Source organism: Cynara cardunculus (assembly GCF_001531365.2).
Source record: "Cynara cardunculus var. scolymus isolate 2C chromosome LG 5, CcrdV1, whole genome shotgun sequence".
Lineage (NCBI taxonomy): Eukaryota > Viridiplantae > Streptophyta > Magnoliopsida > Asterales > Asteraceae > Cynara > Cynara cardunculus.
The window spans coordinates 36,155,211-36,180,526 of NC_037532.1; the positions used below are offsets into that span (position 1 = coordinate 36,155,211).

Consider the following 25,316-nt stretch of genomic DNA (forward strand, 5'->3'; position numbering starts at 1 on the left):
TGCTAGTCGGTTTGGTCCAAAACACTAAGGTGGCGTTTGTTTTTTAAGAGGTGTTGAAGTCTGGAGTTTGATTTCATTTATGATTTATAAGAGGTGATTCTAAAATCTGAAATCTGGATCAGTAAGATTGTTTGTCTTTACGTCTGAAACGGCCAAATTAGTGCAAAAATATAAAAGATAATTTTTTTTTTTTTTACAAAAGTATAAAAGAAGAATAGGTTTTGCTAACAAATCTCTTCCGGCCCCCAAAATATGAACCATGTGATAGAGAGCAGATTAGGATTAAGAGGTATTAAAAGATGCATTTACCACTTAAAATTTCCAAGGACATTTAGAGCTTTTAAGCTCTTATTTTAAAATTAAAACAAACACTCTTAATGCCCAAACGTCTGAACGAATCAGACTTCAGAGTTATTAAGAGGTAATTTTGAAAAAACAAACATGCCTTAAAACTTTCAAACAACATATTGGACTGAACCGAACTGTCAGACCACTCAAATGTCTAATTAATTATATTTATTAATTTGATGATACTTGGATGGTAATCGAATGATATTCAGATTGGATTGAACTGGTTCAGTTTTATCAGATTATGCACTATCGTTTAAGAATCGTCCAATCTAAATTTGTTGAAATTTTGGACCCAATCCGATCCAATTTCAACTAAATATCTAATCGTAATTTTTCAATTCTAATCAAATCAAACGACCTTCTGTTCACCCGTATTAACATACGTTTACTCTTTCCTCTCTACCCGATTACGTTTTATTTTCAACAGACATACCATAAAACGTGCACGCAAAAATCGACCTTATTACGTAGATTTTTAATACGAAACTTATCCAATTTCTAACATGACATCATTACTTTTACCAAATGAAATACAAATGGTGCATTATTGCCCCCAAAAAGGAGTTACCGTTAATTATGTTTTTCGTCCCTATGGTTTGTTAAAAATTACAGTTTTTGTCCATGTGGTTTCAAAATTAAGGTTTTCATCCTCATGGTATGAAATTCATTGTTATTTTCGTCCCTAAGGCTAAGGGGCAGTTTAGTAAATACTTACCTTGGTAAAAGCTTAACAGTTGAATTCTTCAGGTAAACATAATAAGAACCAATATCTTATCCGTTAAAAAGGAAGACAAGAATCAAGAGTCTTACTCGGTAAGTGAAGGTGATGACTCTTATGTGGTAAGCGCTTATCGGGTTATAAACACTTACCATCAATCCATTTTGATGACAAAAAAATGTTACATAAGTGAGAGTGATGACTCTTGACAGTAATCGTTTGGCAAACAACCTCTAACTCCTACCCTTAAATATGAAGAACAAAAATAGCAAGAAACTTGTAAACCATAGAGACGAAAACAACAATAAACTGTAAACCATAAGGACAAGAACTGTAATTTCAACAGTATAAGGATGGAAACAACAAATTTCAATAAACCCAAGGGACAAAATTGTAATTTTACTATTTATTTAAAAACTTTATATCCAACTTGCAACCAAAAATAGATGAGACACAAACAAAAGGTATTCATATGTCCCATCTCAATGTTATATGCCTCACCATTCCATTACCATCAAAAAAAAAAAGCCCCACAAATCACAATCAATTTTCTGTACTTGGTTTTGCACACAACTTGTGATGATAATTAGGGTTTAAAATTGGATATTTTTGTGCCATTAAATGTTCTTCCCCAATAATGCAATCAAAATCATCATAAAAAAGGAAAAATAAGACCATTCAATCATATAGGGATATAGAACCCTTTTTTGAACAAAAGGTTGGATCCATTTGGTTTTGCAGTATTTGATTGGTGGAGAGATATAGAGGACATTTGGCCTAGCGGTATGTGAGTCTTTGGCCTCCTAGAAGGTTATAAGTTTAGACCTCACCAAAGGTGAGGAGTGTGTTTGAGTTTATTTGTTTTATTTTGCTGTATATAAAGTATTATATACTTCAAAATGAAAAGTTGAAGTCGATTTTAATTACATGTTTGGTTTGAAGGATTTACTGGATTTGAAATTCTGAGATTTATTTGAAATCCCACAAACGTATGATTCGAAAATCTGATAGGGGATGTTTGGTATTTCATGGGATTTCGTAAGATTTGTATGTAATAATGTTTTAATTATAATAAAAGCATTTGTTTTGTAATATCAATTAATAAAATATGTAATTTAATTATTTTTATAATTATTTATAATTTGCAGGTTGTGGAATTGGATTCCATTCCAATTTCATCCCGATTGATTTGCGGGTTTTGGAATTGGATTCCATTCCAATCCCATGTGGTTTACTCTGGAATCGAAATCTCGAAATTTTAATGAGATCCCACAACGGGTAGTCGGTATTTCACGGGATTTCATAGGATTTGTTTGTAATAATGTTTTAAAATAAGTTAAAAACACTTGTTATTTAATAATCAATTAATAAAAAGATAATTTAATTCCATTCCAAATCCTATAAACCGAACACACTAAAGATTTCAAATCCTTCCATAAAATGCAAATCCCTCAAAACCATCCGATCAAACCAAACGGACCCTAAATCTCGACATAGCAAAAAACCAATCTTTTTTACTTTTCAAACTGAATCAATACAAAAGTCACAAATTGGGTACACGAAGCCTTTCTGGAGATGAGCAAAGGATCCAGTGTGGAACTTGAAGCCTTTCTGGTGCTGGTTTTCTTGAATAATAGGCAGCATATCAAGAAACAACCGAGGTGGAACGTTGACCGAAGATATTGACCCGATGGTTCATTTTTGGAGGAGATGGGTGTTTTCGGTTGGTGCTTCGAGTCTTGAAACATCATCTCTCGTCAATTTCTGTTCCGTAGATTGTCCCCATAAAACCGTATAGACTCCCACAGCTATTATCACTGCTCCAATCACACTGTTCAGGAAGTCAAGATCAAATCTTGGTCAACGATTCGTTCAATCTCAGAATCAAGAAAAGGATAAATGATTCCGTCTAATGAAAATCTTTAAAATGACCAAAAGGGTCATTGGCCAGGGTTACTACCCGAGTTACTGGTAGGGTCCAGATTCCCAGAAGATGAAGGGTTCAAACCTCGCCAAAGGTTAGTAGTGTGTGTGAGTATTTGTTGTATATATATATCATATATAATTCAAAAATAAAATTTTAAAACGAACTTAATTTGATGATGATGGTGGTGATGGAAGTTATTGATGTTTACCTGCCTAACCGAAGAACGTCGTCAAGAAACGTTATCCCCATGATGACCGCAATGACCATTGAGATGGGTTTGAACATGGACACGTAAATCGGACCTTTTTTGCGCAGACACCATGTTATAACAGTGTTACGGACTGCAGAGCCAAATACTGCCTACAATGAAGCTGAACATCAGGTCTCCATATATCCTACCCCTAGACCCCACTTCAATGGTGGATATATTGAGCTCGTTTGGTTTGATTTACATCATTCCGGCCAGAATTTGATTCCTTGGCATCCCAAAACAGGATTGACGTTATCCATAGGGGTGCGTTTGGTACACTGGACAGGATAGAGCAGGGATCACTGTTCCATGTTTGACAGGACTTTTATGTGGAACAGGCATGTGCCACCCCCACCCCATGGAACAAGATGGAACAAACTTATATTTAACCAATATAACCTCAAAATAAAACCTAATTTTCTTCTAACACATCAAACACGCCTCTTTAAAAATTTATTTATTGTTTTTATGCTCTTTAAACTTTCTTTCTTTCCTTTAAATATTATTTTTAAAGGGTTTCTAAATTTTGATTAATTTCTGTAATTTTTTAAATATTAATAATAATAAAAATATAGAAAAGATATAAAATAAAAACTGGAAACTACATAAACTTTTTATTCTAGTGTCATTTTAATCATCTTGATAGAAACTTTCTGATGACATTTTATTGTAAAAATTTTATTTTACTATAATTTAAAAAAATTACATAAATTAATATATATATATATAATATATATATATATATAATATATATATATATAATATATATATATATATAATATATATAAACAATTCATTAGGGGTAAATTAGTCATTTTATCTGTTATGTCCTGTCTTAACAAACACTAAATAGCTGTTTTGTCTTGTTAATGTTTGAATACCAAACGCACCCTAAGCAGTAATACTTGCTAAATGCATCTAGTTAAGTATGTGGTTTGCTTACCGCAAAAACAATAGATACCAACTCTGAGCCGGTGTCCAGCATCCAAACATCAGTATTCCGCTCTAAAATGAGAGTAAAAATCGCACATTGAATTGTCCCGAAACAGCAAAATAGGAAAACTACGGTCACTTCATCTGGGTACTCCTTGACAGTTGCCGTCTGGATGACAGAAAAAAACGATATTTAGGGATCCGGAATAGATTAAATAGACCCAAACAAGTTGGAATCACTACAATAGAATCGGCTTTATAGGACGCCAAATATATTTAAATGTCTTAATAGACTGCTTTATAGGATTTAAGTTTACAGGACCAGACATTTGTACGTCCTATGTAACGGTGTTGCAATAAGCTGACAAACGTTTTTGGACAACAAGTTTTTTAGGACGGTTTTGAAATAAAACGTCCTATTAGTCTTTTATATGATATTATTTGTAAATAATATCTTATAAAAACAACTGTTCTATAAAAAAGATGTGTTTATGGAACACTTCTCGCTATAAAAAAAGTTAATATGAAACTTCATCTCAAAAGTGTTCTAAAAAGCTTTAAACTTATTGTAACGCTTTTACATATAACGCATAATTGTTTAAACTTAAGTCTTATAAAGCAGTCTATTAGGCCATTTGGACATTTTTGGCATCCTATAAAGTCGATTTTGTTTGTAGTGAATTTTAAACACCACTAGCTTAAATAAAAATCCCCTTGTTGCCACGGAGGTTCAAATGCGGTGACTCTGGACTACCCGTGAAGCGGGTGGTCGCCTTGGGATTAGTCGGCTCGCATAGCGGGTTGGATATCCAGGTTAATCAAATAAAGTAAAAAAACCACTTACTTGAAATACATTCCATGATGAAGAGCAAACACAAGTGATTGTAATGAGTAAGCCCCCAAGTATCCAATTCGATTGTTGTGAAAAAAGTAGATCCTTGCGTAAATCATCATCAAGAATCGTCTTGAATAATGCGGGACCCTGATAAAAAGTCATCACCGATGCTCCCGTTATAGCCACAATGGTGCCAAGTGCTTTTGCTTGGCTTGTTGGTTTTTTTATATCGAACTTCTCCATCCTAATCATATAACAAACCACAACTGTGAGAATATGTGGAACCTCTATAGATTATTCTCTCTAAAAGAGCCCTCGAGGAAAGAAGGGAGGTTCCAACATAAATAGAGGAACAAAGGTTGCCTTATAAGAGACCGGATACCTCATCTACAAGACACGTTTTAAAACCCTGAGTCTAGGTGTGGACAAGGCGGAAGAAAATGTTTGGTACGCTTAGCCTGGAATGTTATAGATGGTATCAAAGCCGGAAACCGGACTGGTGTGCCAGCGTCCAAGGGGTGGGTGGGTTGTAAGATCCCACATCGGTTGGCTTATAAGGGACTGGATACCTCCTCTATCAGACGCGTTTTAAAACCGTGAGTCCATGCGTTTTAAAACCGTGAGTCTAGGTGTGGACAAAGCGGACAATATCTGGTATGGTTAGCTTGAATGTTACAGAAATGGTCCAAGTCTAAGCAGATCTGGGACACGCCCCGTCCAACGAAGGCTAGACGAGCACAATTTGTATCAGGATGCTGAGAGGGGCCTAGATGAGTAGTGATTGCCCTAGAGTGTCGAGTCCCTAGAATGGTAGACCTTTACTCTAATACCATGTAAGAATACGTGGAATCTCATTCATTTACTCTCTCCAAAAGAGCCCTTGAAGAGAGCATGGAGGTTCCAACATATATCAAGAAGAAATGGTCAAAGTCTAGCCAATGTGAAACTCCAACAACAGCCATATTAAGAAAACAAACGTAAATTTGAAGCGAGCGTGAATGTGTATGAATAAACTTGTACCTAAAGATTATGGCAAAAAGGAACGTAAAAGCTGGAATTAAGTTTCCCAATGCAGCTGCTAGAGTCGGAGAGCTGTAGTTGATACCGGCATATGCACATACCTGTAGAAGACAGATCCTGCACAAATAATATACGAAATTAAGAGCCTGTTTGGTTGGTTTTCCATCAAGTCTTGTATGAATAAAGATGTTTGTGTAGATTAACTTGTCTGTATAGATTGGAAAGGTTTTTGTTTGGGAGTGTTTTTTTCATATACAGACGGAGCATGTTTTGTAGTTCGGAAGGACTGCTTCGGAAAATAAAAAACTTGGTATTCTGCATAAAGCTTCCCCATAGAAGCTTACTGAATAAGCCACTTTTTAAATCATTAAGCCACTACCAAACAGTCATATATAGTTAACCGAATAATTGTGAGTTCCATTAAGCTCGTTAAGCTGCTAACAAACATGCCCTAAGGCTATTATTTTGGCGAACTATCTAATAAGGTGGCTGTCAGCTGATAAACTAGTCACGTTTGGAAAAAAAATTAGCTGATAAGCTAGATGACAATGTAAAATGACCTAAAAGGACATGCCAAAAAATTAAATGAAAAAATACGAGGGGCATAATCGGAAAAAAGTACTTAGCGTTTCAAGATGCTAGCTGATACCTAACCAAACAGGACTTGTTCAATAAGCTCAAAAAATAAGCCAATTTTTGGTTGCCAAACATGGCATAAGTAGTTTGAATTAACAAAATACAAAAGAATACCAAGATGCAATTACTTACCCCAAAAGGCCAAGGCCGAAGAGTTTACACAGGACGGATAAAGTGAGCGGGCGTCGATTATTTCTGCAAGAACAGAGTATCACGCAGTTAATACGTTGTGTGTGAGGATTAAATATCCATAAACAAATATAAAAAGATTCATAAATCTTGATGATATTTGACGAACCTGCAATTGTGGATGACGAAATTAGGAAGAAGAAGGACGGTGCCAAGGGCATTATAGTAAACAACATACACAAGATTGCTTAGTCCACTATTCATGGCGGCTTTTCCTAACGTAATCATCCCTACTTCGCCACATTCTACCATCACCATAGCAGCAAACGGCAATGCCTTTTCTATAAAAGACTTCATTGCCCCTCCCCGTCTCTCTTATAGCTTAAACTGTTGCAAGATCAAAAAAATGTAAGTTTTTTTTTTGTAAAAAGCACTGGAATTTAACAATTTCTTTTTTGGTAACTGTGGGTGTCCAAGTCAGCTTGTGCACACCTCGACTAATCTCATAAGGCCCTGAAGATAATTGGCAGGAAAATCCCCAAATCCAATGGCCCCAAGGAGACTCGAACTGCGACCTATGGGAGGAGCCGAAGGCATATCCTTTATTTGGCCGTTGGGCTGGCCCTCAATGTTAGAAATTAAGAAACTTAGACCTATTTGTTAGCAACTTAATTAGCTTAATGAGACATGGGAATGTTTGTTAGTAGCTTAATGAGCTTAATGGGAACTTATTTGGTCAGCTATACATGACTGTTTAGTAGTGGCTTAATGATATAAAATATGACTTCTTCATGAAGCTTGTAGGGGAAACTTTATGCAGAAAGCCAAGTTTTTTCCAAACCTATCCCTCCCAATTAAAAAACATGTTCCTTCCTTCTTTAAAAAAACCCTTCCAAACAAAAACCCTCCCAATCTATAAAGACAGAGTAATCCACACAGACAACTTAATCCATACAAGACTTAATGGAATCACAACCAAACAACCCCTTGCAACTTATTCGGTAAGTTATAATTAACTGTTTGGTAGTGGCTTAATGATCTATAAAGTGGCTTATTCAGTAAGTTTCTAAGGGTAGCTTTATGCGGAAAGCCAAGTTTTATCCAAAACTGCCCCTCCTACTTAAAAAATATGCCCATTCCATCTATGAAAAACTCTCCCAAACAAAAATCTTCCCAATATATACAGACATATTTGTCCATATAGGACTTATTAGAAAATCAACAAACAGCCCCTTGGGTTCGTTTACCAAATACTTAGTGATAAGAATCACCACCCTCACTAACCTTTCTTAGTAAGATTCTAGGCATCAAAATGGCATAGCAAGCAATAATCATGTTTCGGTAAGGTAAGTGATCCCGTAAACGCTTACCCAGTTAGTGTTTTGTCCATTAACCACCGTATGGATTTAAGCTGTCTGTATGAATTAAGCTAAACTGTTGTTTGTTTTTGTGCTAAATAAACCATCTAAATTACATAAATGACCAATTATTTTCAAAGATTCAATGCCACCACATGATTTGTCAACATCCAATACGAAATGACATCTTTGCCCCTATCGTGCAAGTCTTTATCTTCCTAACCAATAACAGTAGTGAATATTTAAAGAATGACAAATCTTATATAATAATACAATTAAAGAAATCCACCAGATCTTTACTCTGATCGAATTTCTTGATTCTCTTTCTATAATTTGCGAATCAAATCATAATTCCAACTTTCAACTCCAATTTCTATCACTAAACCAAAAGCTACAGACCAACATAATATCAAAAAACCCTAATTATATATATACACACACACACACACATATATACACCCCCATGAAATCAATTACTCATTCTTGTTCAAAATCAAGATCGATTCATAAAAATTGCAACATTAATCGACCAACAAACAGAGAGATGGAGAGGAAGAACCTGAACGAGAATCCAGTATCTGAAATGGGGGTTTTAGTAACTTTTTAAGATTATAATTGGGTACCGATGAAATCAAAATCTAGGGTTTTTAAGGTTTAAAAACCTTAAATCTACAAATAATGAGACAAAAAGGGGGTATTTTAATCGACGTCGAAGAGATTTTGAGGGTGGAATGAGAATGAGCCAGTCGGTTCTACAGATGATATGGTACACTGGCTACTGATACCGAAACGGTGATGTTTGGAGTTAAACCCCTGAACTTATACGACTTGTGTTTTACAAACCTTTAACTTATCAAAATGTTACATTTTTAGTACCTCAAATTCTCAATTTGATGTAGGAAAATTATTTATTGAGTAAACTACAAATTTGGTCCCTATGGTTTGTGGAAAAAAACATCTTTCGTCCATATAGTTTCGTGATTACAAGATGAAATCATGGGCGGGACGACCCGTTAGACCCGATCCATCTGGCCCGCTAGAAATATGGGTTTGGACAACCAATATCGAGAAAATAGACGGGTCTAAGGTTGTTCGTTAAAATTAACAAACGGACATGGACAATATAAAAATAAATATTGATAGGTCTGCGGGGCCTGTTTATGTTCTATAATTAACATTTTATTATCATTAATTAAAATTATACTAATATATTTTAAAATTAAATTATTAAAATATATGATGAAAGTTAGGACTCTTTGGTTTTTCTTGATAACCCAAAAGATTCTACATTATCTTTATTAGCATCTTTATATCAAAAGTCTTAATTGATCAACAATGGATCGAGTCAGTAGTTGCTTAAAGTTTTAATTGCAACTGTATTTTTTCTTAGTGGCCGTTAAAAAGTTTCGCTAAATCAAGGTCATTTTTGTCTTTTACACAATCAAAAACGATTTTATGATTTTGGTCCCTGTGATTTTTTAAATTATTTGTTTACAAAGTCAAGCCAACTTTGATTGGTTTATATCAAAAGGACATTTAGTATGTTAAAACGTCGTTTTCCTAATTAAAACCTGTCATTTTACTATGGAAAACGACATGAGCACCAAAAACAAAACGTTTATATATTAAACAGCTTTTATATGAATCAGATAAGACAAAAATCCACATCTGTGTGGGGACCTCGTTGAGGTTAATTTAGACATCATTGGTCCATCGTGATGCTTTAACTAGTGGGAAATAAATAATCGCTCGTACTAAACCTGAATCATATGGTCCATATCAATTTCATGTGAACCAACGACCAATATATAATATACATATCAACAGAGGATATACAGTGTGTCAAGATAATACTGCTAAGCAAATAAAGCACTGAAGAATATAAACAAGGATTTTACGGCCATACAACAATGTATGTCCTCCCAAACGAACCCGAGATGGTGTTTTATATGATAAAAAAAGTAGAGAATATAGTGTACGCTTGCTAAATGATTACAATAATCCAAATAAAAGCAAAAATAACATGTTACAATGAATTTTGAGAGAGAAAGAGATGCACAAGGCCCGAGCGGCCGAGCCTTCCATGCATGCTTTTTAGTCTGTATAAAAAGCCCCGAGTATTTTTAGGCCCGGATTTAGGGTTGAAAGAGGGTCCAATTGGTCCTTTTCAGACAAGGCTTTGGGGTTGAAAGAGGGCCCAATCAGGGTTTTTTCAGGAGGCCTTGCACCTCTCCGGGATTTTTCACTTGAAAAGAAATTGGTTTGCCGGATCAGCTTGGGCCTTGAATTGAACTTAATAAGGCCGAGATTTTTCGGGTCAGGCTTTTTTGTATATTTTTGCTGGTTGGAGTCACTAGCGGAGCTCAGTTGATACCAAATTAGTCGTATGGAATCTATCTATGCAAGCACAACTCGGCAAGCCAGGTCGTCCGGTTCGAATTCGTGAGCCCGCCCCACAACATGCAAGCCATGCTCGCTAAAAGCAAGTTGACACGACTTCAGGTGCGGACAAGCTGATCCAGACTGTGTGTTGTGCAACTTAAAATTATACTTTGGTTTACCGTTTACTTACCCCAAAAACAACAGCAATCATCCCGATTCCGAGCTGCAACGCCCAAGAGCTCGGATTCGGTTCTAGGAAAACTGCTAGAGCTACACATTGAATCGTCCCAAAAAGATAGTAGAAAAATACGAATGTTACTTGATTCGGGTATTCTCTTCTTGTTGTCGTCTGAATATATAAATCAAGAAATTAATCGCTAAAAAACTAATTGTCACTTTTTTTTCTCGACAACCGTCTCTCTGTCCGGTAGGACCCACAGGGGGTTATTTAAATATATAATCTTAAGTATAATATTAATTAAATTCATGACCTACCGACCTATTATAGAAAAAATGGCTTCATAGTTATCAGAAGGTCATTGACTTGTATTAAAATCTGATTTAAGGTTATATACCTAAATAGAGTCCCCTTCTTTTACAAACCCAATAACTCGTACAAACATACAAACAAGTTCTCGTGTGTTGTTTATATATGAAACGTGTGTGAAAATAGTGCTTCTCGAGAGTTGTTTCACATATGAACCGTTCTTGTTTTTTCCCACCCACACAAAACAGTCTTGAACGTTTCACATATGAAACAACATGAACAACACTGCATTTTTACACATGTTGTTTCATATGTGAAACAACACATGAAAACTGGTTAGCAAGTTCATAAAATTTATTGGGTTTGTAAATGATTATGTGCGTCTACCTAAATATACTGACAAGGTTAAGATCTACGCACATCTTAACCTCTCCAAACCCTACCTTCAGATAAGATATATTGGGTCTGCTTGGTTTGGTTTAATCGCTAAAAACTAGTCCAAAGTTTCATGTAATCTCGAGAGGATAAAAATCACTGTACCAAATCACGTGTCTCATTTATGTCCCACCAATGAAATTAAGACACATCAGATTTGTATTTATTTTAGATTTATTTAATTCATCTTTACTTTCTCTTTGGTTATGTGTATTCATATGATTGGTAGACATGAATGAGACATGAAATTTTGGGATAGATGATTTTTGCCCATCTCGGGACATCGATCTTACTTGTAATACGTTCCAAATGGCACCACAAATTCCCGTGATAATAAGAAGCAGACCTCCAAATACCGAATTCGACAGTTGTGATAAAAGAAGCCGATCGGGTGTTTTCGGAGAACGGGTGATCGTTAAGATTTCTGGGCCTTGATACAATGTGAACACCATTGCTCCCGATATTGCTATTATGGTACCCAATAATTTTGCTCGACTGCTTGGACTTTTTACGTCGATTTTCTCCATTCTAGGACACGTATCGAGCGGTCTGAATTCTTCGGAATTTGAAAGGGAAGTAATTTTGAAGAAATATGGAGACTAGGGGTGTAAATGAGCCAAGCCGAGCCGAGCAGTAGGTTATTCGAGTTCGGCTTGGAAAAATAATACCAAGCTTGAGCTTGAATAACTTTTTTAAAGTACGGCTCGAGCTCGAACTTGATGCTCGTTCATGGGTTCACTCATGATCGATTAACACGTTTATTGAATCGAGCTCAATAATTTTGTTGTATGATCTATGAACATATGAACATTTTTTGCTCGAAAAAGTGTGTGCACGAAAGACTGGCCTCGAGTCGACTAGAAAAAGTTAATCTAGCTTTCAAACGAGTCGAGTAAAAATAGGTGTTATGAAGCTCGACTAGGTAAGTTAAACGAGTTTAACTTGTGTTCGAGATTCCAGCTCAAGTAGCTCGTTAAAAGCTCAAATCATTAACACCCCTAAAGAGATTACCTCAAAACTACCACAAGCAAGAATGTGTTTACGGGAGTCAAGTTCCGATAGCACTTGCCAATGGTCGGAGAGCTGTAGGAAACACCTACGTACTCGAGTACCTGAAGAAGACAAAAGTCTACAAAGAACCCGATGTATGCAAAGTTTGTTAAAATTGATAACGTTTTAACATCTCTTTACAGCAAAATCGGCTGTTTAAATATACTAATAGACTGCTTTACAGGACTAAAGTTTATTGGATTGTGCGTAGAGCAGACCTTGCCTATACCCCAAGGGGTAAAGAGGTTTGCAAAACAATATAAACAAACATAGATGGAGGGTCACAAACCTGAAGATATGAACGATGAAAAACGGAAGAAGAATCAATGTTCCAAGAGCATTATCGTAACACGCTCATTCATCGCTGCTTTGACCATTGTCAACACGTTCATATCCAAGCATGTTATCATCATCATAACTATAAACCGCAGCACGTCCTCCATCGATGACCCTGTATTACTTGTCACGATCATACGTTCTTTTCCTCGGTCACAATGGGAGGAGAAAGAAGAAGAAAGTCAGTAGCAATACCGCCACAGACTGCACATTCGTCTGAATATTATCTCCAAATCGTTGATCTTTTTCACCATCCATCGCATTTCCGACCTATTGTGTAAATAAAATATAGAACACATGCGACCAACATGTAATATCACATGATAATAAACAAATATGCAAGGGGCTGTTTGTCAGTTGCTGAATGGTTTGGTACAGAATGATTAAGAGGCTTTTATGATATAGTGCAAAATGAAATGTAGATATTTACAATGAAATTAGGACGCTTAATGGTTAAGGGAGGCCAAAGATACAAAATCATTCAGAGGGTTTTAGAACCACTAAGAGGCAGACATTTTTTTTGCCAAACAAGATTCACCTCTTAATGATTCAGAGGCTGCCTTTTAATGGAACTATTAAGAGGTAAACAAACAACCCCTTATAATAAACAAATAATAAGCATTACTATGATACCAATGTGTAACATCATTCATCATATAACAAACAAAAGCAATTTGGCTTTTCTTAATGACTAAAAGAATCAACTCACCTACTGCAAGGATATATATTGTTATTTAAAAGAAACTCCATTTGTCACCCAAAAAGGCCAATGAATGAGATTGGGTTTCACAGTCGAAAGAAATGTTGCGGACTTCTTAATTCAAACTTTGAGCTTTCCAAATTTAAAAACGACATGGTTACCATTTCTATGCAAGCCATTGATGCATTTGCACCTTAATTGATGCTCGAGTTCATAGATATCAACATTTTGATTCATTCCAGGAAGAAAGAAGAGGAGTGTTTTGGTTCGATGATTCAGGTCCATCTGCAACGTTCAAATCCTCCTCCATCTCCATCGGTAACTTGTTATTCTCTTTGGCGTGTCCCCACATCACAGTATAAAATCCGGCAGCAACGATGGCAGCTCCAATGGCACTGCATACAGGAATTCAAGATTCAAGAACAAATCATCAATCAATCGCTTTCTTTTAATGATGATCAACAAACCCAAATGAGATGAGATGAGTATGAACTATGAAGCATGTCCCAAGATTCAAGTTTTGATTTTTGTGACGAAAAGATTAATCATTTACCTTCCTAAATAAAGTGAATCGCCAAGAAATGTGACACCCATGATGACTGCAATAACTATCGAGAGAGGTGAGAACATGGCCACAAAAACTGGACCTTTCTTCTCCAAGCACCAAGTCGCAGCAACACCACGAATAGCAACGGAGTATACCGCCTTCAAATAGAGCAAGTTAATATACCAACACCAAAGTGCGTCGCCCACGGCCCAACTTGAAAAAGTACTCCCTCCATCCCAAAACAAGTGTCTACGTTTCTATTTTAGTTTGTTCCAAAATAATAGTTGTCCGCCTTCAAAAGTACACTTTCCAATGATACCCTTAATTATGAGATGGATAAATTCATTACTCCCTCTATTACCAGGGGTAAAATTGTCATTTAGTTCACTATAAAAGTGTAATGATTACAAATTCTAAAACCATGCCTTCCCATTGTGGACATTTATTCTGTGACAAAGGGAGTAGTGTAGTTTACTCAACTTACCCCCCAAACAACAGCAATCATCTTAATTCCGGGCTGCAGCACCCAAGCACTCAGATTTGGTTCTAGGAAAAGAGATAGAGGTATACATGAAATCGTCCCAAAGAGGCAAAAGAAAAAGACGATGGTGAGTCGATCTGGGTACTCTCTGGCTGTTGCTGTCTGGATAAAAAAATCAAGAAATTAATTGCTTAAAATGAGTCCAGGTTTCATGTAGTCGGGCAATATCTAACCTGTAAAACATTCCATGAGGCACCACAGATTCCAGAGATAACAAGAATCAGACCTCCATATACCCAATTCGAAGGTTGTGATAAAAGAAGCTGATTGGGTGTTTCAGGAGAAAGAATCGTCTTAAGGATTTCTGGGCCCTGATACAATGCGAACACCATTGCTCCTGAGATTGCTATTATGGTACCTATTAATTTTGCTTGACTGCTTGAACTTCTTATGTCTACTTTCTCCATCCTAGAACACATATAGAATAGTTTGAAACCTTTAGAAGGAAGTAACTTTAAGAAAAAGAATGGTTATGAACTTATGATTGAAACAAAGCGATTTCTGGTCCTTGGATTACCTGAAAATGACCGCAATCAAGAATGTGATCGCAGGAGACAAGTTCCCGATGGCACTGGCCATGGTTGGAGAGCTGTAGTTGATGCCTACATATAAAAATACCTGACACAGACAGATCCTGCAAATAACCCATGTATGCAAATTGCAAGATTTGTTAAAATTAGAAACTTTGCAACATCTGAAATGTGATCAAGGGCTGAATTGCTTACCATAAAAGGCCAAGAATGAAGAACCTTAAAAGAAGATGGAAACTGAGCGAAGGACGCGAAACGTTTCTATACAAGAAAAAGTATCATGATTGGTATTTTCTTGATGTCATAAAAAAGAAACAAACATACATGAAAAACCAAACGAACCCAGAATATCCCTCACAGAGGTTGGGTTGGGTTGCCCAGGGGGGAGGGGAGGATGTAAGCAAACCTTGCCTCTACCACAAAGGATAGAGAGGGTTGTTTCCGTTAAGACCCCTGACATACAAAAAAAAGGATACAAACTTACATGGAGGGTCACAAACCTGAAGATATGGACGAGGAGAAATGGAAGAAGAACCAATGTTCCAAGGGCATTATGGTAAACGATATAGACAATACTGTCCATACCCTCGTTCATCGCTGCTTTGACTATTGTCATCACACTCATATCTAAGCACATCATGATCATCATAACCACAAAGGGCAGCACGTCCTCCATCCATGACCATGTCTTACTTGCCATTGCCATATCTTTTCCTCAGTCACAATTGGAGAGAAGAAAGGGAAAGTAAGTAGCAATTCCGTCACAGACTCCATGTTCATCTAAATGTCATCTCCACATCATGTGCTTTCATCATCGAAAGCCATAATAATGAAATTTGCAACCAACTTTTTAACATCACATGATAATAAACAAATAATAAGCATTATTTTGATAACAATGTCTGTCATTACATAATAAACAAAAGCAATTTGGCTTTTCTTAATGGCTAAAAGCACCTACTGCAATTATTGATATTACTATATTAGTTAAAAGAAACCCCACTCTTTGCCTAAAATTCAACTATTATAATTTGTATGGAACTTAAGGATATTTTTTGAATAATTTTGTACATGATTCATGATAATATTAACAAACTGGACTTCATTCAATATTTAGAAAAGAGGAATTATAATGAAACATAAACATCATCTTAATGATAATTTTGAGATGACGAAAAATTGTAGGACTGACCTTTTTTGGAGAAAGAAAGTGTTTAACTCTTGAAGATGGTCTGAATAGAAGCACGAGAGTTAAACACTTTCTTTTACCCTAAAAGGCCAAGAATGAAAAATCTTGAAAGAAGATGGAAACTGAGCGAAGGAAGCGAATCGTTACTGTACAAGAAAAAGTCTCATGATTGGTATTTTCTTGATGTCATAACAGAAGAAACAGACATAGACAAAAACCAAACCAAATTAACCCGGAATATCCCACACAGAGGTGGGGTCAGGGGAGGGTAATATATAGGCAAACCTTGCCTCTACCACAAGGGGTAGAGAGGCTGGCTGTCTCCATGAAGACCCCTGACTTGCAAAACAAACATAGATGGAGGGTCACAAACCTGAGGATATGGACGATGAAAGGAAGAATAATCAATGTTCCAAGAGCATCATGGTAAACAATATAGACCATACTGTCCATACCCTCATTCATCGCTGCTTTGACTATTGTCAGAATGCACATATCTAAGCATGCTATCATCATCATAACCACAAAGGGCAGCACGTCCTCCATCCATGACCATGTGTTACTTGCCGTTGCCATCCTTTGCCTCGGTCACAATGGGGAAAGGAAGAAGGGGAAAGTAAGTAGCATTCCGTCACAGACTCTACGTTCATCTAAATATCATCTCTAAATCGTGTAATTTTCATGGCTAGATATATTATTGATGACTTGCACCCAACAAGTTGATATGACATGATAAGTAAACCTCAAGGGTCGTTCCCAATTGGTTTGAGCTTGGGCTCCAAAAGTCAAAAGTGTCTGGAGGTCCAGGTTCAAATCCAAGGAGGAATAAAAATCCCCTTGTGGCCACGGAGGTTCAAATGAGGTGACTCCGGGCTACCCGCGAAGCATGTGGTTGCCCTGAGATTAGTCGGCTGACATAACGGGTTGGATATCCAGGTTAATAATAAAAACAAATAATAAGCATTATTTTGATACCAATGTGTATCATCACGTAATAAACAAAAGATATTTTGCTATTCTTAAGGGCTAAAAGCATTGACTCACCTACGATGATGGATATTGGTTAGAAAAAACTCCATTCGTACCCTAAAAGTCAACTCATAATTTATAAGGAACTCGTGAATATTTTTTGAATAATTTTATACATGATTCATAATAAGATTAACAAACTGGGTTCTTCCTTCAATATCGAGGAAGGGGAAATTATTAAGAAACATCAACTTCATCTTAATGTTAATTTTGACCTTTGAGACGAGCATTTTAGACGAGGAAAAATTGTAGGATTGACCTCTTTTTTGGAGAAAGAAAGTGTTTAACTCTTGAAGATGGTCTGAATAGAAGCACGAGAGTTTAGAGGTACCTCCTGAAACTAGAACTACAAGTTCACATAGCATGATGAAAATGAAAACCTGAAAATCCAGCGATTATAAAAGCACAAAGATCACCATATATGAATTAAGTAGTCAAAGGTTTCGAGAGAGTGAGAACTGGAAACTTATAATATATGCATTTTCAAAACTAACAGCAAATACCTTTCTGCCTCAAGTTCTTATGAAATAACTTCAGCAAGAAAGCAGAATGGAGACGAAAACATATATATATATATATATATATATATATCAGATGGATTTAGACCAATTACAGATAACTTCACTATATAAGAGCAACTCCAACCCTAGCACCAAAAAGAGCGGCAAATTGGTGGGACATAGACACCAAAAATCGCCTCTACCATTTAAATTGTCCATGGATATGCAAAATACTGATCGGCAAGGGAAGACAACAGCAATACCCGTCTTTATTGATTGAACATATTGTATTCGTAAATTGACACCAACATCGACACGGTCACTATTTCTATGCAAGCCATTGGTGCAAATGCACCTTAATCGATGCACGAGTTCATAGATATTAACATTTTGATTCGTTCATGGAAGAAAGAAGAGGAGTTTTTTGGTTTGATGATCCAGATTCATCTGCAATGTCCAAATCCTCCTCCCTCCCCGTCGGTAACTTGTTCTTCTCTTTGGCATGTCCCCACATCACAGTATAAAATCCGGCAGCAACAATGGCAGCTCCAATGGCACTGCATACAGGAATTCAAGAACAAACCATCAACCAATCGCTTTATTTCAACAATGATTCAAACCCGAATGAGATAAGATGAGTATGAAGCATGTCCCAATATTCAAATTTTGATTTGTGACACAAAGATTAATCATTTACCTTCCTAAATAAAGTGAATCACCAAGAAATGTAACACCCATGATGACTGCGATAACTATCGAGAGGGGTGAGAACATGGCCACAAAAACTGGACCTTTCTTCCGCAAGCACCAAGTCACAGCATTACTACGGAACACAATGGAAAATACCGCCTTCAAATAGAACAAGTTAATATACGAACACCAAAGTGTGTCACCTAACTTGAAGAAGTACTCCATCTGTACCAAAATAAGCGTCCCCGTTTCTATTTTAGTTTGTCCCAAAATAAGTGTCCATCTTCAAAAGTCTACTTTCCAATTATACCCTTAATCAAGAGACGGAGAAATTCATTATGCCCTCTATTACCAAGGTAAAATTGTCATTTAGTTAATTAAAAAATGTAATAATTACACATTCTAAAACTGTGTCTTTTTTAATGTGGACATTTATTTTGCGACAACGGGACTACGGGAGTAGTTTACTTTACTCAACTTACCCCCCAAACAACAGCAATTATCTTAATTCCGGGCTGCAGCACCCAAGCACTAGGATTTTGTTCTAGGACAAGAGATAGAGCTATAGATTGAATAGTCCCAAAAAGGCAAAAGAAAAAGACGACGGTGAGTTCATCTGGGTACTCTCTGGCTGTTGCTGTCTGGATGCAAAAATCAAGAAATTAATTGCTTAAAATGAGTCCAGGTTTCATGTAATCAGAGGATCTCTAACCTGTAAAACATTCCATGAGGAACCACATATTACAGCGATAACAATAATTAGACCTCCAAATACCCAATTCGAAGGTTGTGATAAAAGAAGCTGATTGGGTGTTTCAGGAGAAAGAATCGTCTTAATGATTTCTGGGCCCTGATACAATGTGAACACCGTTGCTCCTGAGATTGCTATTATGGTACCTATTAATTTTGCTCAACTGCTTGAACTTCTTATGTCTACTTTCTCCATCCTAGAACACATACAGAATAGTTTGAAACCTTTAGAAGGAAGTAATTTTATGAAAAAGAATGGTTATGATTGAAACGAAGCAATTTTCTGGTCCTTGGACTACCTGAAAATAACTGCAATCAAGAATGTGATGGCAGGCATCAAGTTCGAGATGGCACTGGCCATGGTTGGAGAACTGTAGTTAACGCCTGCATATAAAAGTACCTGAAAGAGAGAAATTCTGCAAATAACCCATGTATGCAAATTGCAAGGTTGTTAAAATAAGAAACTTTGTAACATCTCAAATGTAACCTAGGGCTGAATTGCTTACCCTAAAAGGCCAAGAATGAAGAATCTTGAAAGAAGATGGAAACTTAGAGAAGGAAGCGAACCGTTCCTATACAAGGATAAAGTCTCATGATTGGTATTTTCTTGATGTCATAACAAAAGAAACAAACATAGATGAAAACCAAACCAAATTAACCCGGAATATCCCACACAGAGGTAGGATCAGGGGAGGGTATTATATACGCAGACCTTGCCTCTACTACAAGGGATAGAGAGGTTGTTTCCATGAATACCCTGACTTGCAAAACAAACATAGATGGAGGGTCACAAACCTGAGGATACGGACGATGAAAAATGGAAGAATAATCAATGTTCCAAGAGCATCATGGTAAACAATATAGACAATACTTTCCATACCCTCATTCATCGCTGCTTTGACTATTGTCAGAATGCTCATATCTAAGCATATAATCGTCATCATAACCACAAAGGGCAGTACGTCCTCCATCCATGACCATGTGTTACTTGCCATTGTCGTACCTTTTCCTCGGTCACAATGGGGAGAGAAAGAAGGGGAAAGTAAGTAGCGATTCCGTCACAGACTCCATGTTCATCTAAATATCATCTCCAAATCGTGTAATTCTCATGGCTAGATATATTATTGATGACTTGCAACCAACAAGTTGACATGACATGATAATAAACAAATAATAAGCATTATTTTGATACCAATGTGTATCATCACATAATAAATAAATGATATTTTGCTCTTCTTAATGGCTAAAAGCATTGACTCACCTGCAATGATGGATATTGGTTAGAAAAAACTCCATTCTTGACCTAAAGTCAACTCATAATTTATATGGATATTTTTTGAATAATTTTATACATGRTTCATAATAAGATTAACAAACTGGGTTCTTCCTTCAATATCGAGGAAGGGGAAATTATTAAGAAACATCAACTTCATCTTAATGTTAATTTTGACCTTTGAGACGAGCATTTTAGACGAGGAAAAATTGTAGGATTGACCTSTTTTTTGGAGAAAGAAAGTGTTTAACTCTTGAAGACGGTCTGAATAGAAGCACGAGAGTTTAGAGGTACCTCCTTTCAATATATCTTCCACATGAATCAAAATAAAAGAAATAGTAACGATTTACAACATACAAAACTAGAACTACAAGTTCACATAGCGTAAAAACCTGAAACTCCAACGATTATAAAAGCATAAAGATCACCATATATGAATGAAGTAGTCAACAGTTTAAAGAAAGTGAGAATTGAAAACTTATGATGTATGCATTCTCAAAACTAACAGCAAACTGCCTTTCTGCCTCAAGTTCTTATGAGGTAACTTAAGCAAGAAAGCAGAATGAGGACTAAAACATATATATATATATAGTTGGATTCACGTGAGACCAGTCTGTTTTTGTGAGACCCGAAACCACTTTTTTACACTTGAAACTTCACAGCAAAAACATTATGAAGGTAAAAAAAATCTGAACCTTTACAGCAAAAACACTGTGAAGGTTACCTTCTGTTTTATTGTAAAGTTTCAAGTGTAAAAAATTGGTCTCACAGTCTCACGAAAACAGGTTGGTCTCACATGATCCCAAGTCTATATATATATATATATATATTTCAGATGGATTTAGACCAGTTACAGAAAACTTCCCTGTGTAACATAAGAATGTTTGTCTAAACTAGAGGCAGTGAGCAAATTCATTGGATTTGATTCGATTTCTACCCTTTTCTTCCCATCGGTACATTTAGAACATTAACAAAAACAAACAAATAAACCATACTAATATGCTTAGAGATTAACACTCAAATCATCTTCATCAATATCTTGCAAAACATCGTATATACACCACACGATAAAAAAGTATTATGAGGGACCTCAATTGGCTCGAATGATTCATCATTAAGATCCTGCAAACATTTAACATCAACAAAAACTTTAGTCAAAATTATCAATTAGATTGATAAATCTCTACCATAATCTCAGCATCCATGCCAAATTTGAGTGCATTATGGTGTATCAAAAGCATTATTCGCCGATCATAGGTGTAAACTGCGAGATGTAACTTTAAACCCTTGTTCAAAATCAACGACATTCACGACCTTATCCTGCAAACCTGTACCAAATCGCCTTGAGCAAAATCCAATGTCCATTTGAAAACATCAATCAGTAACAAAACCATGTTACGAAACCAATCTGAGAGGCCGGAGACGGCGGCAAACGAACACAAATGTGACGGTGGCCATGTAAACCTCACCACCCTGGTGCTCGGTGGAGTTCCCATCGATCACTTCACCATTGAGAAAGAAAATAGAGTAAACTACGATTTTAGTCCCTGTGGTGTTTTAAATGTTGCAACTTTAGTCCTTGTACTTTCGAAATTATGGTTTTATTCATATAATTTGCAATTTATTGTTGTTTTCGTTCATGAGATCCGTCAGTGATTTATCGTTAAATACGTGGACGAAAACAACAATAAATTGTAAACCATATGAACGATAAAAAATAATGAAATTATAAACAAAATATACTATAAACTATAATTATAAAAATAAAAAATAAATAAATGAAAATGGCAGTTTTTAACAAACCACGAGAACTAAATGCATAGTTTACGATATAAGAAGTCGGAAACTGTATTTAGCTCTGTGCATACTGCATACTGCATAACGTAGTGCTTTAATTTATATATTATTATTTATTTTAATTGTTATATTACATCATAATTAGACAATCCAAGGAGTTGGACTGCTCTAAAATTTGGCATGTTTATCGGTTGACATCCATTGGATGTGAGGGGAACCGAACCGATCCGATTCGACCAACATTGGTTAACTGATCCAATCCAATCCAATGGATGATTGGATCGGTCCAGTTCCATCCGTTGAATATTTTTATTGGATATCCATCGAATATCCAATAGATGATTCGATTGGAATTGATCCATCCAGTGTGTTAATTCAATCAAATTCTCTAACAATGATACAAATTAATTAATCACTTTTAATGTGTGTTAAAATCAACACAAGAGAAGTTAAAAATTCAAACCCCCGCATAAAACAAAGTCCGATTTAAGCAATTAGAAAATAAATTAATTGAATGATAGTTAGATAATGATTGGATGGACAACTGGATGATCATCGAATAATTAATTGGATGGGTAATTGGATGTTGATCGGTTCGGTTCGGATCGGTTTTGATGGGTTTTATATTGTCATTCGAGAACCGACTGATCTAAATTATATGTTGAAATTTTCAATATGATCCGATCCAATTACAATTGGATATCCAATTATAGTCAGTCGGTTCTAATTTGATCAATCGGATCGGTTGATTTTCTACACACTCCTACTAGAAATAACAAAATTTAATTAAAATTGGTTTTAAAATGGAACATGTTTTTTAAATATATTAAGTAAAAACAAGCATGTAATATTTATATACAGCAAATAGAACAAATAAACTCATACACCCTCCAAATTATTCAAGGTATGCAAAATACTGATTGATAAGGGAATGGTCAATACCCAACTGTATTCATTAAACATTGTTTATAATAAATTGACAAGATATGGGGGGGTGGAGAATACAAAGACAACTATCTAATAACTGAAAACTTCAGTACCAAATACATTTGTCAATTTGAAGTCAATGTATGTTTGGGGATCCCATGACTAATCAAGCCAAATCTATAACGAAGACTTGTAGTCAACCGGAGGACCTGTTTGCAATGTTCGATTACAGATTTACAGGTGAACTGCGTTTTTTATAATAATGATGTAAAGCTTTTGCGTAAAACATTCGAAAGTAATAACTCAACGTCTATCATGAGCAACAAGCAAACGAAACTGAAAAAACAGTTTGATGACTGTTAAACAAGGGTGGTGTAATACTGGGTGTGTCATCACAATGTCCAAATTATAATTTCTTTATCCTGATGACCAGAGACTCGAACAGTCGAACGATGGTAAAAGAGGAATGGATCAGCATGAAATGAAAGTCTTTAAAGTAGGGGTGTGCATCGGATGGGTCGGGCGGGCCTGGGGCAAACAAAAAATTCAATCGAATTTCAGATATGAAAACCAAACCCCAATTTTTGGGTTTCGGATTTCGAGTTGATTTAAGCTTGGGTTGGACGAGTTTCAGATTGAGGTCGGTCGGGGTTGGGTATAGTTATAACGCAAATTTTTATTCAATCGATTTTGAAGATGAATTCAATAGATTGTGAGTACTAATGAATCAATAGTAGTTATAGAAATTAGAAAAAAAAAAATGATCCGAGCATAATTTAGGATTTTCAAAAGATAATTAGACAAATAAATGAATTTATATAATACTTAAGGGTTGGGTTCACGTGAGACCATACTGTTTTCGTGAGACCCGTGAGACCATATTTTTACACTTGAAATTTCACAGTAAAAACACTGTGAAAGTTTAAAAAAGTCGAACCTTCACAGCAAAAACACTGTGAAGGTTACCTTCACAGCATTTTGCTGTAAAGTTTCAAGTGTAAAAAGTTGGTCTCACAAAAACAAGCTAGTCTCACTTGATCCCAAGTCTAATACTTAATATATATATATATATATATATATATATAGGGGCCCATTCAAGGGAGAACTGATTAGTTTGTGGTAACTGTGAGATCCAATCTCAACTACAAATCAACGGATAAATTAGGAAATTAATAATTATGGTAGTTTGAGTTAAAATTATAATTAGAGGGCATTTTAGGTATTTTTAAAAAATTTCTCTCTCATCTCTCCGACCTCCGATGAATATTAATCCGGTAGGTACCAAGTAATCACAAAGATATACAATGTGATACCCATTGTGATATAATGTGATACCATTGTGATACCAACTATGATAYCAACTCAAACCTTAAAAACAAAGATACACAATGTGATACCTATTGTAATACACAATCTGATACCCATTGTGATATACTGTGATACCGATTTCACCGGAGGTCGGAGATTGGAGGTTGGAGAGATGAGAGAGGAGATAGGAGTTTTTAAAAAAATACCTAATATGCCCTCTAATTATAATTTTAACTCAAACTACCATAATTATTAATTTCTTAATTTATCCGTTGATTTGTGATTGAGATTGGACCTCACAGTTACCACAAACTAATCAGTTCTCATTTGATTAGGCTATATATATATATATATATATATATATATATATATATAATATAAAGGCTCACTTGAGAAGTGGTAAATATTTGAGAAGTAAATAAGTGATCCTCGCTCATTCATTTGGTCAACATTTGCGACTTTGACCATGAAGCATCAGACTCCTCACATGGGTATGCGGAAGATGGAGGGGTAATTTCATAACTTTTACAAACAAACGGCAAACGGGTTCATATATGAACCCATATGATCCATATATAAACTATATGTTCACATGTGAACTATTTAACTGGTTCATATATGAACCAGTTAATTTGTTCATATGTGAATCAGTTAATTAGTTCATATGTGAATCACACGAGTTTATATG

The 25,316-nt window shown here is 35.8% G+C and overlaps 3 protein-coding genes and 1 pseudogene across 3 annotated transcripts; all 4 read right to left on the reverse strand.

Annotated features, from left to right (window-relative positions):
* Nucleotides 1-2,491: 2,491 nt before the first annotated feature.
* Nucleotides 2,492-8,921, reverse strand: LOC112513244 (WAT1-related protein At3g28050-like). Its single transcript, XM_025119454.1, has 8 exons — nucleotides 8,717-8,921; nucleotides 6,969-7,186; nucleotides 6,803-6,865; nucleotides 6,035-6,151; nucleotides 5,024-5,258; nucleotides 4,190-4,348; nucleotides 3,205-3,356; nucleotides 2,492-2,900 (listed from the first exon to the last, which is right to left on the reverse strand). Exons 2-8 carry the CDS (start codon nucleotides 7,154-7,156, stop codon nucleotides 2,765-2,767), a joined length of 1,050 nt encoding a protein of 349 aa, XP_024975222.1. The 5' UTR covers nucleotides 7,157-7,186; nucleotides 8,717-8,921; the 3' UTR covers nucleotides 2,492-2,764.
* A 1,633-nt stretch (nucleotides 8,922-10,554) lies between these two features.
* On the reverse strand, nucleotides 10,555-13,105 carry LOC112513058 (WAT1-related protein At5g40240-like). The gene is made up of 5 exons (XM_025119181.1): nucleotides 13,099-13,105; nucleotides 12,473-12,590; nucleotides 11,755-11,989; nucleotides 10,730-10,888; nucleotides 10,555-10,680 (listed from the first exon to the last, which is right to left on the reverse strand). The coding sequence occupies exons 1-5, from the start codon at nucleotides 13,103-13,105 to the stop codon at nucleotides 10,555-10,557; spliced, it is 645 nt and encodes a 214-aa protein (XP_024974949.1).
* Nucleotides 13,106-13,688: 583 nt separating this feature from the next.
* Nucleotides 13,689-15,962, reverse strand: LOC112512467 (WAT1-related protein At5g40240-like). Its single transcript, XM_025118446.1, has 7 exons — nucleotides 15,666-15,962; nucleotides 15,361-15,426; nucleotides 15,153-15,269; nucleotides 14,809-15,043; nucleotides 14,579-14,737; nucleotides 14,101-14,252; nucleotides 13,689-13,942 (listed from the first exon to the last, which is right to left on the reverse strand). The coding sequence occupies exons 1-7, from the start codon at nucleotides 15,869-15,871 to the stop codon at nucleotides 13,768-13,770; spliced, it is 1,110 nt and encodes a 369-aa protein (XP_024974214.1). The 5' UTR covers nucleotides 15,872-15,962; the 3' UTR covers nucleotides 13,689-13,767.
* A 2,160-nt stretch (nucleotides 15,963-18,122) lies between these two features.
* On the reverse strand, nucleotides 18,123-20,361 carry LOC112513498 (annotated as a pseudogene).
* Between the last annotated feature and the right edge of the window lie 4,955 nt (nucleotides 20,362-25,316).